This window comes from the organism of the source record quoted next, unplaced genomic scaffold (genome assembly GCF_019419815.1).
Source record: "Pyrus x bretschneideri cultivar Hongxiangsu unplaced genomic scaffold, Pyrus_bretschneideri_v1 Contig10, whole genome shotgun sequence".
Classification (NCBI taxonomy): domain Eukaryota; kingdom Viridiplantae; phylum Streptophyta; class Magnoliopsida; order Rosales; family Rosaceae; genus Pyrus; species Pyrus x bretschneideri.
This window is the reverse complement of record NW_025999391.1, coordinates 2,940,271-2,951,782: the sequence shown is the minus strand read 5'-3', so window position 1 is coordinate 2,951,782 and position 11,512 is coordinate 2,940,271. Positions and strand designations below refer to the sequence as shown.

The window sequence follows — 11,512 nt, the reverse complement described above, 5'->3', positions numbered from 1 at the left end:
GCTTTAGTCATTCCCCCAATTCTTAACAAACACGACGTCAACGTCAAGGAGCACAATTATAAATCTTTAACAAAACTTTAATTAAATTTGGCTTACAAATTTCATTTTCAGGTGGCAAATTGGAAACCGATGACAAAACTTGTCTGGTTCCCACACTAATAAAATAATAATTTGAAGGTAGAAGAGAAAGACTTTCTTTTGCTCGGGACAACTTACTATCCAACAATAACAACGTAACCATCACAAAGAGATTCGATAATTAGAGACGAATTTTAGATTTGTATTCTGCACAACACGTTTTACGTTCATTTTTTAGAATTGGTAAATCATACAATGATAATTAAAGAAGGCTAAAATATTTTTGTGAGTTTTCCCGACTTTTGAAAGAATAAATTGCTATGATGAAGCTTATGTCAAACCCTTTAAAAAAAAAAAAAAACTAATGAAAAGAGTTTGAAAACTTTAAGTTTTAATGATAATGACAAAATAAAGGGTAAAGTGAATAGTACCAGAATTAACTTTTTAATGTAAAAATATAATTTTTTTTAAAAATAAATAATACTGTGAGCTTTTCGTTAAAATTCTAAAAAAAAAAAAAAAAAAAAAACAATAACAGCCTGGCTCTTAAATTTATTAGTTTATTGCGCGCTTTAGTTGTTTGCATTGAATTGAAATTCTGTGTGCTGACCAAACTGACTTACAAATGGAAGCTGAGTGTCTGCCCCTTTTCATTCTTTTTTATTTTTACGGTTACGACTAGGTTTTATTAATATTTTATAGGAAAAATTTGAAATAAGTCTAATTTTATAAACTATTTTTTAAAATAAGTTCAATTTTTAGTGATTTTTGATTTTTGAAATAGGTCCAATTTTTAGTTACTTTGGATCTATTTCAAAAAACTCCTATTTTATATTAATTTTTTAATATAAATAATAAGATAAAAAGTAATAAGAATATAAAATATTAACATAACTTAATTACGATCGTACAAGTAAAAATGAATAAGAGGAGTACGGTAAGAGAGGGCAGACAATCTGCCTCCCCCTTTACAAATAATTCCGGCCGTTGACTTGACTTGGAATAAGACAGTCTGGAAATTCTGCATTACCCGCCAACAAGCTCTTCACCTTCTTCCTTTGTAAAGACTCAGTCTTTACTCGCTTTTTCTTTTATGCTTAATTGGCTCACAAAAACCACAGCCATAACAAAGTCATAGCCTTTTTTTTTCTTCCTTCTGTGGGTAAGTGGGGAGAGAGAGAGAGAGAGGAGAGAGATATCATTTTAGTGGTTGAAGCTTTCAGGAGGTATAATCCAAGAGTAGCCTTTTTTTCTTCTTCTGGGAAACTGGAGAGAGAGAGAGAGAGGGAGCGAGGAGAGAGAAACATCGTTTTAGTGGTTGAAGCTTTCAGGAAGTCTGGGAAACTGGAGAGAGAGAGGGAGGAGAGAGAAATATCATTTTAGTGGTTGAAGCTTTCAGGAGGTAGAATCCACGAGTAGCCTTTTTTTCTTCTTCTGGGAAACTGGAGAGAGAGAGAGAGAGAGAGAGAGAGAGAGAGAGAGAGAAGAGAGTGAGAGAGAGAGGGAGGAGAGAGAAATATCATTTTAGTGGTTGAAGCTTAGAGGAGGTAGAAAGGAGGAAGAAGAAGAAGAAGAAGAAGAAGAAGAAGAAGAAGAAGAAGAAGAAGAAGATGGGGAATTGTTGCGGTTCTCCAGTTGAAAACCCAACACCAGTAACTACCGGTGATCTCAGTATAGGTAAAACCCACAATTACTTTTTTTATATTTTGTTGTTTTCTTTCACTAGATTTCATAAATTTTTCAACTTTTGATTTGGGTTTTTGTTGTATTTGATTTTGAGCAACGCCCATCATTAATTGAGCTGCCAATTATGTTTCTAACCTGTGCCATTGACCAGTAATTACTAAATCATGAATATTGTGGCTACTGGATTTCAAGTAACTATAATTGGTTCCTGCTGGAATTTGTTGGATTTCTAGGAAAAGCTGATGTTCTTGCTGCATGTCAAATGGGAAAAATGAAAAATCCATGGGTTTTAATTTGAATGTTATTTTCTGACTTTGTGCTACTTCTTCAGTGGTCAGCAACTTATCTCAGACAACCAGTAAGAATATCAGCAACTTATCTCAGACAACCAGTAATAACATCAGCAACTTATCTCGGACAACCAGTAATAACACATCTTCAGGGGAGTGTACTGTATCCCGGAATAGCCAGTTCTCCGCTGCAAGCGGCGAGGAGGCCAGTGCACATGGGCAGATCTTACCCACCCCAAACTTGAGGATCTTCAGTTATTTGGAGTTGAAAGTTGCAACCAGAAACTTCAGACCAGATACAGTGCTTGGTGAAGGAGGTTTTGGGATGGTCTTCAAAGGCTGGCTCGAGGACAAGGCGCCGGCCAAGTCAGGAAAATCAACAGTTATCGCGGTGAAAAAATTGAGTTCTGAGAGCTTGCAAGGATTTGAGGAATGGCAGGTAAATTAGCTGCACTTGAGGGAATTGGTGGTGCTTAATTGTTTTGTATTAGCACTTGTTCAAGGAAATGAGATCTTAAGGGTTGCAGTTCTGATTAGATATGCTAATCGAAAGAGTAAAGTAAAATACTGATCCTTTACCAAAATTAAACTGTAAATAACAATTTTTGTAGCTACAATCACTGTGGTATCCACTGACCTTTCGGAGGGCAGAGTGCCGATTGGTTAATGCAGCTGGTGCCCTGAGTCCACAACAATTTAAGGGAGATATAGAGTTCTGTAGATGATAAAGCAATGCCACGATATGCAGTTTCTTCAAATTTGATTAGGTGATATTGTGGATTCTAGTTTGAATAAAAAAAAGGCTAAGTCGAGCGACATCATTTTGCCAAACACCCCTCAACTCAAGCCATAATCTCTTTCCTGCATTCTTGGCATGCATTGCGCACACACATAAATATTAGCCCTTGGCAGACTTCTGGCCTGTTTTATCCGTCTTCTGGGAGTATAAAGCAGTGTGTGTCAACTGTCAAGTCAATTTAGTTAACGCATTGTATCCTTATCCGAGTGTTCTTTGCCGGTGCAGTCAGAGGTGAATTTCTTAGGGCGACTATCTCATCCTAATCTTGTAAAGCTACTTGGATACTGTTGGGAGGATAAGGAGCTGCTTCTTGTTTATGAGTTCATGTCAAAGGGTAGCTTGGAAAACCATCTATTTGGAAGTAAGTAAAGAAGCATAAATAAGTTTCAAACATTACAAGTTATACATGCGCATCTTCCTGTGTGCAGGCATAAGGTGTTTAGTTTACAAATATAGCAAGTTCGTTCTTCACCTTACACTTCATGTTTTCTACTTTTGCAGGGGGATCGGCTGTTCAGCCACTTCCATGGGATACACGGATTAAAGTTGCAATAGGAGCTGCTCGAGGCCTGGAATTCTTGCATACATCAGAGAAGCAAGTTATCTATAGAGATTTCAAAGCTTCAAATATACTTCTTGACGGGGTAAAATTCTATTTGATTTATGAACAGTTATCAAGAATTAAGCTAAGAAACGCTTATACGTTTCATTTTCTTACCATCGAAGTGCTTCTCCGATTGCTCAAGAGATCTTTTTTCATATGTTCAAACCTTACCCATGCCACATACTCATTTTTATCCACCATATTGTTGAAATCATTTCTAATTCAAAAGTTGTTGCTTGAAAAAAAAAAGAGAGACAAATTAGACTTATTTTTTACTTTTTGTTGTACTGCAGTCATACACTGCCAAGATATCTGACTTTGGCTTGGCGAAAATGGGTCCTTCAGCAAGTCAATCGCACGTGACAACACGGGTTATGGGTACATATGGTTATGCTGCTCCTGAGTATGTTGCCACAGGTAATTCTACGTAACTTATGGAATTTGTGGGATCCTAACACCAATTGGTGGAAAGGGTCAACTTTTTGATGCTGGATTGGCAAAGATTTAGGCCAATTACAAAATTCAAGTTCGAGCCATGACATTCCTAGTGCCATGTTTAATTTTACAGGTCATCTGTATGTGAAAAGCGACGTGTATGGTTTTGGTGTTGTTTTGATCGAGATATTGACCGGCTTGAGGGCCCTTGATACACATCGTCCAAGTGGAAAACAGAACTTAGTAGACTGGATAAAACCATTTCTTTCAGACAAAAGAAAACTGAAAAGCATTATGGATCCCCAGCTGCAGGGAAGATATCCTTCCAAAGCTGCCTTTCGAATTTCTCTTCTTTCTCTAAAATGCATCGAATCTGAACACAGAAACCGGCCATCAATGAAAGATGTCGTGGAGACATTGGAACGGATAGAATCGGCTAATGAACTTACAAGGGAACCAAGGCCTCGTTCTACTCATCCTATGACTCATCGACAAGGCCAGAAGCCGTTGCATCATCGCTCTCCACTTCACCCCAGGCAAGACGGATCTCAAAGCTACCAACAGTCACACCAGGTTCGACTGAAGTAACTCTAGCACGACTGCTGTCAGGAAATATTGTGTCAAAAAGTTTCGATTTGTTCATTTATGTATCTCCTGGGAGGTTAGATTAAGCTTATTGTTGTGTTAAACTGGGTGTGTTCTGTTAGCAGTGACACTGTAATTATTGTTTAGCTTCGGTGATTAAGCTTCAAAACTTGTAAGCAGAGTAATTAGTTGTCATTTTCTGGAAGGGAAATTTACCCTTCCATTTTGTTGTCAAGTTTAAAGGTTCAAGGACAAAATATATTACTGTCAGTTTACCTTTTGTAGTTTAAATTTGAAATGTTGGTATTACAGCAACATCAGTACAAATCATGTAAAATATAGAGACGTTACATTAATTTAACAATAGTGATGTTTACACTAGTTGTTATTAGAATGTTACTTTGAGTTATGCATTTAAAATAAGTGTAAACGTACGGACTAGCTCATAATTCGAGGTGTACAATGGGCGAAGTCAACACAAATATAACATGAGTACAGTTCGTTTTAAGTGCGCCATGCACAACACACAAATGATATTTGCTACTTAAATAAATTCTCTCACTTTATGATTTAGACTAGATATTAGTTAGTTATCTGAAACATTGTCACGCGATTACATTTTGTACCCCATTAGTACACATATGATGTTCATTTCGTGCCCGTGCATTTAGTGCCCAATCAATTATATGTTTTTTTTTTAACTTGATTCAATTTATTAGTAAAATGGCACGCACAATCCTTCAAATCCTTCATATCTTGTAGTGCAGTTGTATACTGTCAAGATATCTGAATTTGGCTTGGTCAAGATGAATCATTCAGCTAGTCAATCACATGTGACAACGTGATACATATGATTATATTATTTCCGAATATGTTCCCACGTGTAATTATATGTAACTTATGGAATTTGAGGACTCCTAATAAACCAATTGTTGGTAAGGCTCAAATTTTTAACATCGGTGCTTGTTCTACTCATCATATGGCTCATCTTCAGGCTAGAAGCTGTCCCATTTTTAATCATTTCGTGACATGCTGTCCCACTTTAAACGAGTCGTAATATTGTACAACTTGAACTATAAATAAGAAATGTCTAAATTAGAATTCCCGCATTTTTTAATACTTTTAGATTAAACATTGGTTCAATTTTAAGATTTGATTAAGCTGCCTTAAACAATAGCCACCTTAAACAATAGCCACATCAGCATTTTTACATTTACTTAAATTACATGACATTATTGTATTTTTTTTTAAATTAAAATGCTAATTATTGAATTCCAAATATATTCTTTTAGGCTGATATTTCTTTGTACGTGACCTTTATTTTAGGAAGTAGTTTCTGGTTTGTTGAATTTGATGAGAACCTGGATTTCTCTTCCATGTTTGATTTTGTGATCTTCCATTTTTGAATCTTGAATGGGTTTATCCAATTCAATTAATGGTTGTTTTCACAATTTTATCTTGTTATCATTTGAGATAATTAGACGTATATGTAATCTACTATTTACTCTTAGTTTTCGGCAGCATAATGCTGGTACGTTCTGCTATTTACTCTCAGTTTTCAGTGGCTTAATGTTGGTACGTTGAGCAGGTTTCATCAATATTCTTTACTGCTTCAGGTTTTATCAAGAGGTTGGTACATTGATCCATCTTCTTAGTCTTTTAGTAGTTTATGTAAATACAAAATTGCTCTAAATTATTAATTCATAAAGAAAAGCTATGTTCTTTGCCTGCTAAAGCTATGATCATTTGCAAATTTTAATTTGTGGAGAGGGTTTTTTATTCGGCAATTTTTTGAATTTTGAAATTCAAAGATAAAGATGATATGTATCCCATTAATTTTCAGGTTTTGTGTCTATTTGGATCCCTCCTGGCGTTGGAACGTTGGAAAAAGAAAAATGAAAAAATGGCAAAAAAATTGGAGAAAGTCAAACGACCAAAAATTGCCGAGTTGTTTGTGATAAACCAAAGAAGCCTGGATCAACTATGCTTGCTGCTACAGTATAATCTTGCTGTGATATTGTTGTTGCTGTTTAGTCCACTATGGATAAGGAGTTCGAGACTTATATTGAATTGTAATTTGTGTATGTCTTGTATATTAGTTCATATCCCACAAGGATTAGGAGTATACAAAAATCTGTTCTTCATTGTATCTTTCAGTTTATTCTTTGATATTTTTTTTTCGTTGAAAATAAATATAAATGTACCAAATACGTACCAAGAAGATATATAATGTAACATACTAAATATGTTTTTTTAAATAAATATAAACATACCAAAAATATATAAATGTACCAAATATATACGAAAAAGAAATACAAACGTATAAAATACGTACCAAGAAGATATATAAAAGTAACGTACCAAATACGTATCATGAAGAAATATATGTACCATATTTTTTTTTTAAAATAAATATAAATGTACCAAAAAGATATATAAACGTACCAAATGCAGATACAAACATACCAAATATGTACCAAGAAGATATATTAAGTAACGTATCAAATATGTACCAAGAAGAAATATACGTTTCATGTGTCATTTGAAATAGTTTTTATTGAAATTGATTACTACAATATTTATCTACAAGATCTTAGGAGTTTATATATAGTATTTAAGAATTAAAAGGTATATTAAATATAATGGCAAGTCACGTTCATGTGTAATTTGAAAGACTTTTTATTGAAATTAAATTCTACAATATTTATCTACAAGATTTTAGGAGTTTTGATGTATTATTTAGGAATTAAAATGTATATTTATATAATGGCAAGTTGGGTAATTTTACATTATAAAAAAAGGCTACTTCTGATGCATGTCATACATAAATTCCAGGAAAATGTTTAATCAAAGTTTTAAAAGACATGAATGTTTAATCTCAAAATTTTAAAAGTTAGACATCTGTATTTTTGAACCACTAAGTTTGTTTATGCCTATAAATTTAAATATCTAACTCAAATTATAGCTCAGGAACTATACACGTGACGACTATAAAAATTAAAATTAAGAGGTATAATTGCCTAAAAAATATTTAAAAACTAAAAGGGTAAATCGGCGAAAACATCAAATTAAAAAAGGAGCAGGACGGCATGTCGTCGAGTGAATGGGAATTCAGAAATAGAGACGACGATCTCTCTCTTTCTGTCCATCTGTCTCTCTGTCTGTACGTCGGCAATGGAAGTTCTTCCGAGAACGTCGGCTAGCTTCGCTTCTCTGCTTATCCTCTGCATCTCATTGGTAACAAGTTTACTCTCTCTGTGATTTTCTAGGGTTTTTTGTTCCTATGGCGGATCGATCTCCATAACTTACCGTCGTAGATCCCTCTTTATTATGCATATAATCCGCTAATTATTCATCTAATTGTATTAGTCGAGACGGATAGGTCAGATTCTGCTGCATTCTCTGATTGACTGATTAGTGCTAATCTCGGTTTAGTGATTAGTGTTATACCGTTAGATCATTCACTTATTTGAGCAGTTTCTGGTTATGCATCAATTTATTTCAGATTCGGTATTAAGTTCTGCTTTTGATGAATCAATTAATTCAGGTTGCCTTCCACTGTGACCTAGTTGGAGCAGCTGTATCTGATGCTACAACGCGGTATGTCCCGCTTTGTTCTTGGTTTTACGGAATTGCTTCTGTTGTTTTTGTTCCAATTTTTTTTCTCTTATTGTTTTAATTATTGTTGGTGATTTTAATTCAGACAAAGAGATATCAGTAAATACCGATCGCTCTGTGATTGCGAGCAATGTCGAGATAGCAAGGTTTGTATCCCGTCTTTCCTCATTTAATGTTAATTTAGCAACTATGCATTTGTGGTGATGCTAGTTTAGTTGTACCAGCCTGTAGGAAACACACAGGTTTAGTCGCCTATGTTCGTTTTGCTTTCATGGCCTTGCATCCAGTTGTGTTATATTTTTTTATTTATTGAGAGAGTTCTTAGTTTGGAAAGATTTGGGGCCATTTAGAAAAGGACAACGAAATGGAACCTAAGTTGGGAATTATAGTTTCTGCATAGCTGTTCTCGGAGTTAGTTATATAGATTACTAGATATTTATTTTATGAGAAAAGTTATCCTTTGTCATTTTCTTGATGATCTAGGAAAATACATTACACGGAAGGATATTTCCAAAGGAATTGTATTTGATCTACAATCGTTTAAGTTACCATACTGGGTTGCTATATGAGAGATAGATTGATCACTGAAGTGTTATAGAATGACTGGTAGAATTCATATGATTGGTAGAGTAGAGTAGATTGATCGCTGAAGTGATACGTATCTGTGACTGACACCCACAAACCCTTCATTCATATGTTTATCTTTATCGTCAATTGAAGTGGCTATGTAAACATCTCATATTGCCAAATCTTTACTATATGCTGGCTGAGCAGGGAGAGGGTGCATCTTCTGTTATTGGAGCCAGCACTGTTCCAGATGAAAAGGTAATTGATAACGGGTACTTTTTCTTTATGTTTGGAGTATATGCCATTGGTACTTATGTCTTTTATCCCATCCTGAACAGAATATTGACATAATTGCAACATACAGCAACAATCTTGGAGCCGTGCAAAGTAGTAGGGTTAGAATGGGGGACCTATCTGCTTCCTGGGTCTTGGAAAATCCTATTGATGGAAAGCAGGAACATCCAAAGAGTTTTCAGGTATTGAATATTCAGTTTCTAATCATAGCTGAAGGAAATGAAGGTCGCATAGATTGAAATTTCACAACTTCTACGTATCTGTTTGTCACAGGCTCTTAGTTGAACTGGATTGGAGTTGTGATAGAAACATGATAGGAAATTAACTTAGTTAATGCTACTTTCCAGATGGTGGAGGATTCATCTCAATCTGGAATGATATTTGAAGAAAAGACTCAGCATCCTACAGATGATCATCAATCTGGAGAAGGTGAACTCCCATATCCTCGTCTATCATCAATGAGCCCAGTGAAGCTCAAGCGTCGGGTGAATTGTCAAATGCTTCTTGTTTTACTTCACTCTATTCATTTTGTTCAGTTGGGTTTGAATTCTGAACGTTTTCCTGGCCCATTAGGTAATGCGGCAAGAAAGGAGGAATCTTCGGACCGCAGAGTTGATAGGAAAAGATACAGAAGCTAATAACCAGATGGCTGCCGCAGCAATTGAACGATCAAATGACTTTGACCCCCTAGTCAAGGGAAAGTACAGTATATGGAGGAGTGATTATGAAAGCCCAAATTCTGATTCAACCTTGAAACTCATGCAGGACCAGATCATAATGGCCAAAGCTTACGCAAACATTGCCAAGTCTAAGAATGAAACCGATCTTTTTAATTCTCTCATGAAACACTTTAAACTCAGTCAGCATGCTATTGGAGAAGCAAGTTCAGACCTTGAGCTTCATTCAAGGTTTTTCTATTCCTTAACTGCTTGCAAGCTTACCAGGGTCAGTTTTGATTTTTCATGCAGAGTTTTTATTTCGTTTCTTTTTTCTTTTACCAGTGCATTTAATCGAGCAAAAGCAATGGGCCGTGTTCTCTCTGCGGCAAAGGACAAACTATATGACTGCCTCACTGTGGAAAGGAAGTTAAGAGCCATGCTTCAGTCAACTGAAGAGAAAGTAAATGATTTGAAGAAAAAGAGTGCATTCTTGATTCAGCTTGCTGCAAAAATAGTCCCTAAACCGTTACATTGCCTTCCTCTACAACTTACATCTGACTATTTCTTGTTGGGTTACCATAATAGAGAGGATGCGAACAAAGAAAAGCTTGAGGATCCTTCTCTCTACCACTATGCCATATTTTCTGATAATGTTTTAGCAACATCAGTGGTTGTTAATTCTACCGTAGTGCATGCGAAGGAACCCAACAAGCATGTTTTTCATGTAGTCACTGACAAACTAAATTATGCTGCTATGAGAATGTGGTTTATTGTCAACCCTCCTGCAGGAGGAGCAACAGTCCAGGTTGAAAACATTGATGATTTCAAGTGGCTGAATTCTTCTTCGTGTTCTGTTCTCCGTCAGCTTGAATCTGCCAGACTTCAAGAATATTATTTCAAGGCAAATGATCCTTCTTCCCTCTCTATTGGTTCTGACCATCTCAAATATCGGAATCCAAAATATTTGTCCCTGCTGAATCATCTGAGATTCTATCTTCCGGATGTTTACCCGAAGCTGGATAAGATCCTATTTCTGGATGATGATATTGTCATTCAGAAGGATTTGACACCTCTTTGGTCTGTTGATCTTCACGGGAATGTAAATGGTGCAGTAGAGACCTGTAAAGAGAGCTTCCATCGGTATGATAAATATCTCAACTTCTCAAATCCATTAATCTCTGCAAACTTCGATCCCCATGCTTGTGGCTGGGCATACGGCATGAATATCTTTGACTTGAAGGAGTGGAGGAAGCGAAACATCACTGGAATATATCATCGTTGGCAAGACATGGTAAAATTCATCACCTTTTCCGTTCTTCCCATTATTTTCCATGTTTCATTCTCAAATTCTTAAGATATTCCCAATTAAGAAACTGTAACTGATGGAAGAACTGTCTTGCAGAATGAAGATAGAACTCTTTGGAAACTTGGGACATTGCCACCAGGACTTATAACTTTTTACAACCTGACCTATCCGCTGGATCGGGGTTGGCATGCGTTGGGACTCGGCTATGACCCAGCCCTCAACCAAACAGCGATAAAGAATGCAGCTGTGATCCATTACAACGGAAACTACAAGCCATGGTTGGATCTGGCTATTTCAAAATACAAGGCATACTGGTCAAAATATGTAATGTTTGATAACCCTTACCTTCGACTTTGTAGAATCAGTGAATAAAAACCTACCCTCCCCCCACCACACACACACGCTGTTGTAATTTGTCGTCGGAAGAAGAAATGGAAATTCGAAATTCTTTATTTCGTTCGGAGGCGTTGCCATTGTAGTCTAGGAAGAGAAGTAAGATATTTTTGCAGATTGGAAACCGTGCTTATTTTGGAATGCTATTTACAGCTTCCAGGAACTAATCCATAGTCTCGAGTGTGAAAAATTGCCGAA

The 11,512-nt window shown here is 35.9% G+C and overlaps 2 protein-coding genes across 5 annotated transcripts; both read left to right on the top strand.

The window, feature by feature from the left end:
- Window positions 1-1,221: 1,221 nt before the first annotated feature.
- On the top strand, window positions 1,222-4,858 carry LOC103962430 (probable serine/threonine-protein kinase PIX13). Of its 2 annotated transcripts, XM_048565528.1 has the most exons (7): window positions 1,222-1,755; window positions 2,096-2,127; window positions 2,161-2,493; window positions 3,079-3,214; window positions 3,355-3,497; window positions 3,751-3,874; window positions 4,026-4,858. In XM_048565528.1, the coding sequence occupies exons 1-7, from the start codon at window positions 1,689-1,691 to the stop codon at window positions 4,478-4,480; spliced, it is 1,290 nt and encodes a 429-aa protein (XP_048421485.1). In that variant the 5' UTR covers window positions 1,222-1,688; the 3' UTR covers window positions 4,481-4,858. The 2 variants fall into 2 exon arrangements, with proteins under 2 accessions (XP_048421485.1, XP_009373402.2); XM_009375127.3 differs by having other exon boundaries at window positions 2,096-2,493.
- Window positions 4,859-7,559: 2,701 nt separating this feature from the next.
- LOC103962429 (probable galacturonosyltransferase 3) lies at window positions 7,560-11,373 on the top strand. 3 transcript variants are annotated; one of them, XM_009375125.3, is made up of 9 exons: window positions 7,560-7,714; window positions 8,025-8,077; window positions 8,181-8,241; window positions 8,870-8,920; window positions 9,001-9,138; window positions 9,304-9,441; window positions 9,530-9,864; window positions 9,958-10,906; window positions 11,018-11,373. In XM_009375125.3, exons 1-9 carry the CDS (start codon window positions 7,652-7,654, stop codon window positions 11,291-11,293), a joined length of 2,064 nt encoding a protein of 687 aa, XP_009373400.2. In that variant the 5' UTR covers window positions 7,560-7,651; the 3' UTR covers window positions 11,294-11,373. The 3 variants fall into 3 exon arrangements, with proteins under 3 accessions (XP_009373400.2, XP_009373401.2, XP_048421478.1); XM_009375126.2 differs by having other exon boundaries at window positions 7,562-7,714; window positions 9,027-9,138; XM_048565521.1 differs by lacking the exons at window positions 7,560-7,714; window positions 8,025-8,077; window positions 8,181-8,241; window positions 8,870-8,920 and having other exon boundaries at window positions 9,030-9,138; window positions 9,230-9,441.
- Window positions 11,374-11,512: the final 139 nt, after the last annotated feature.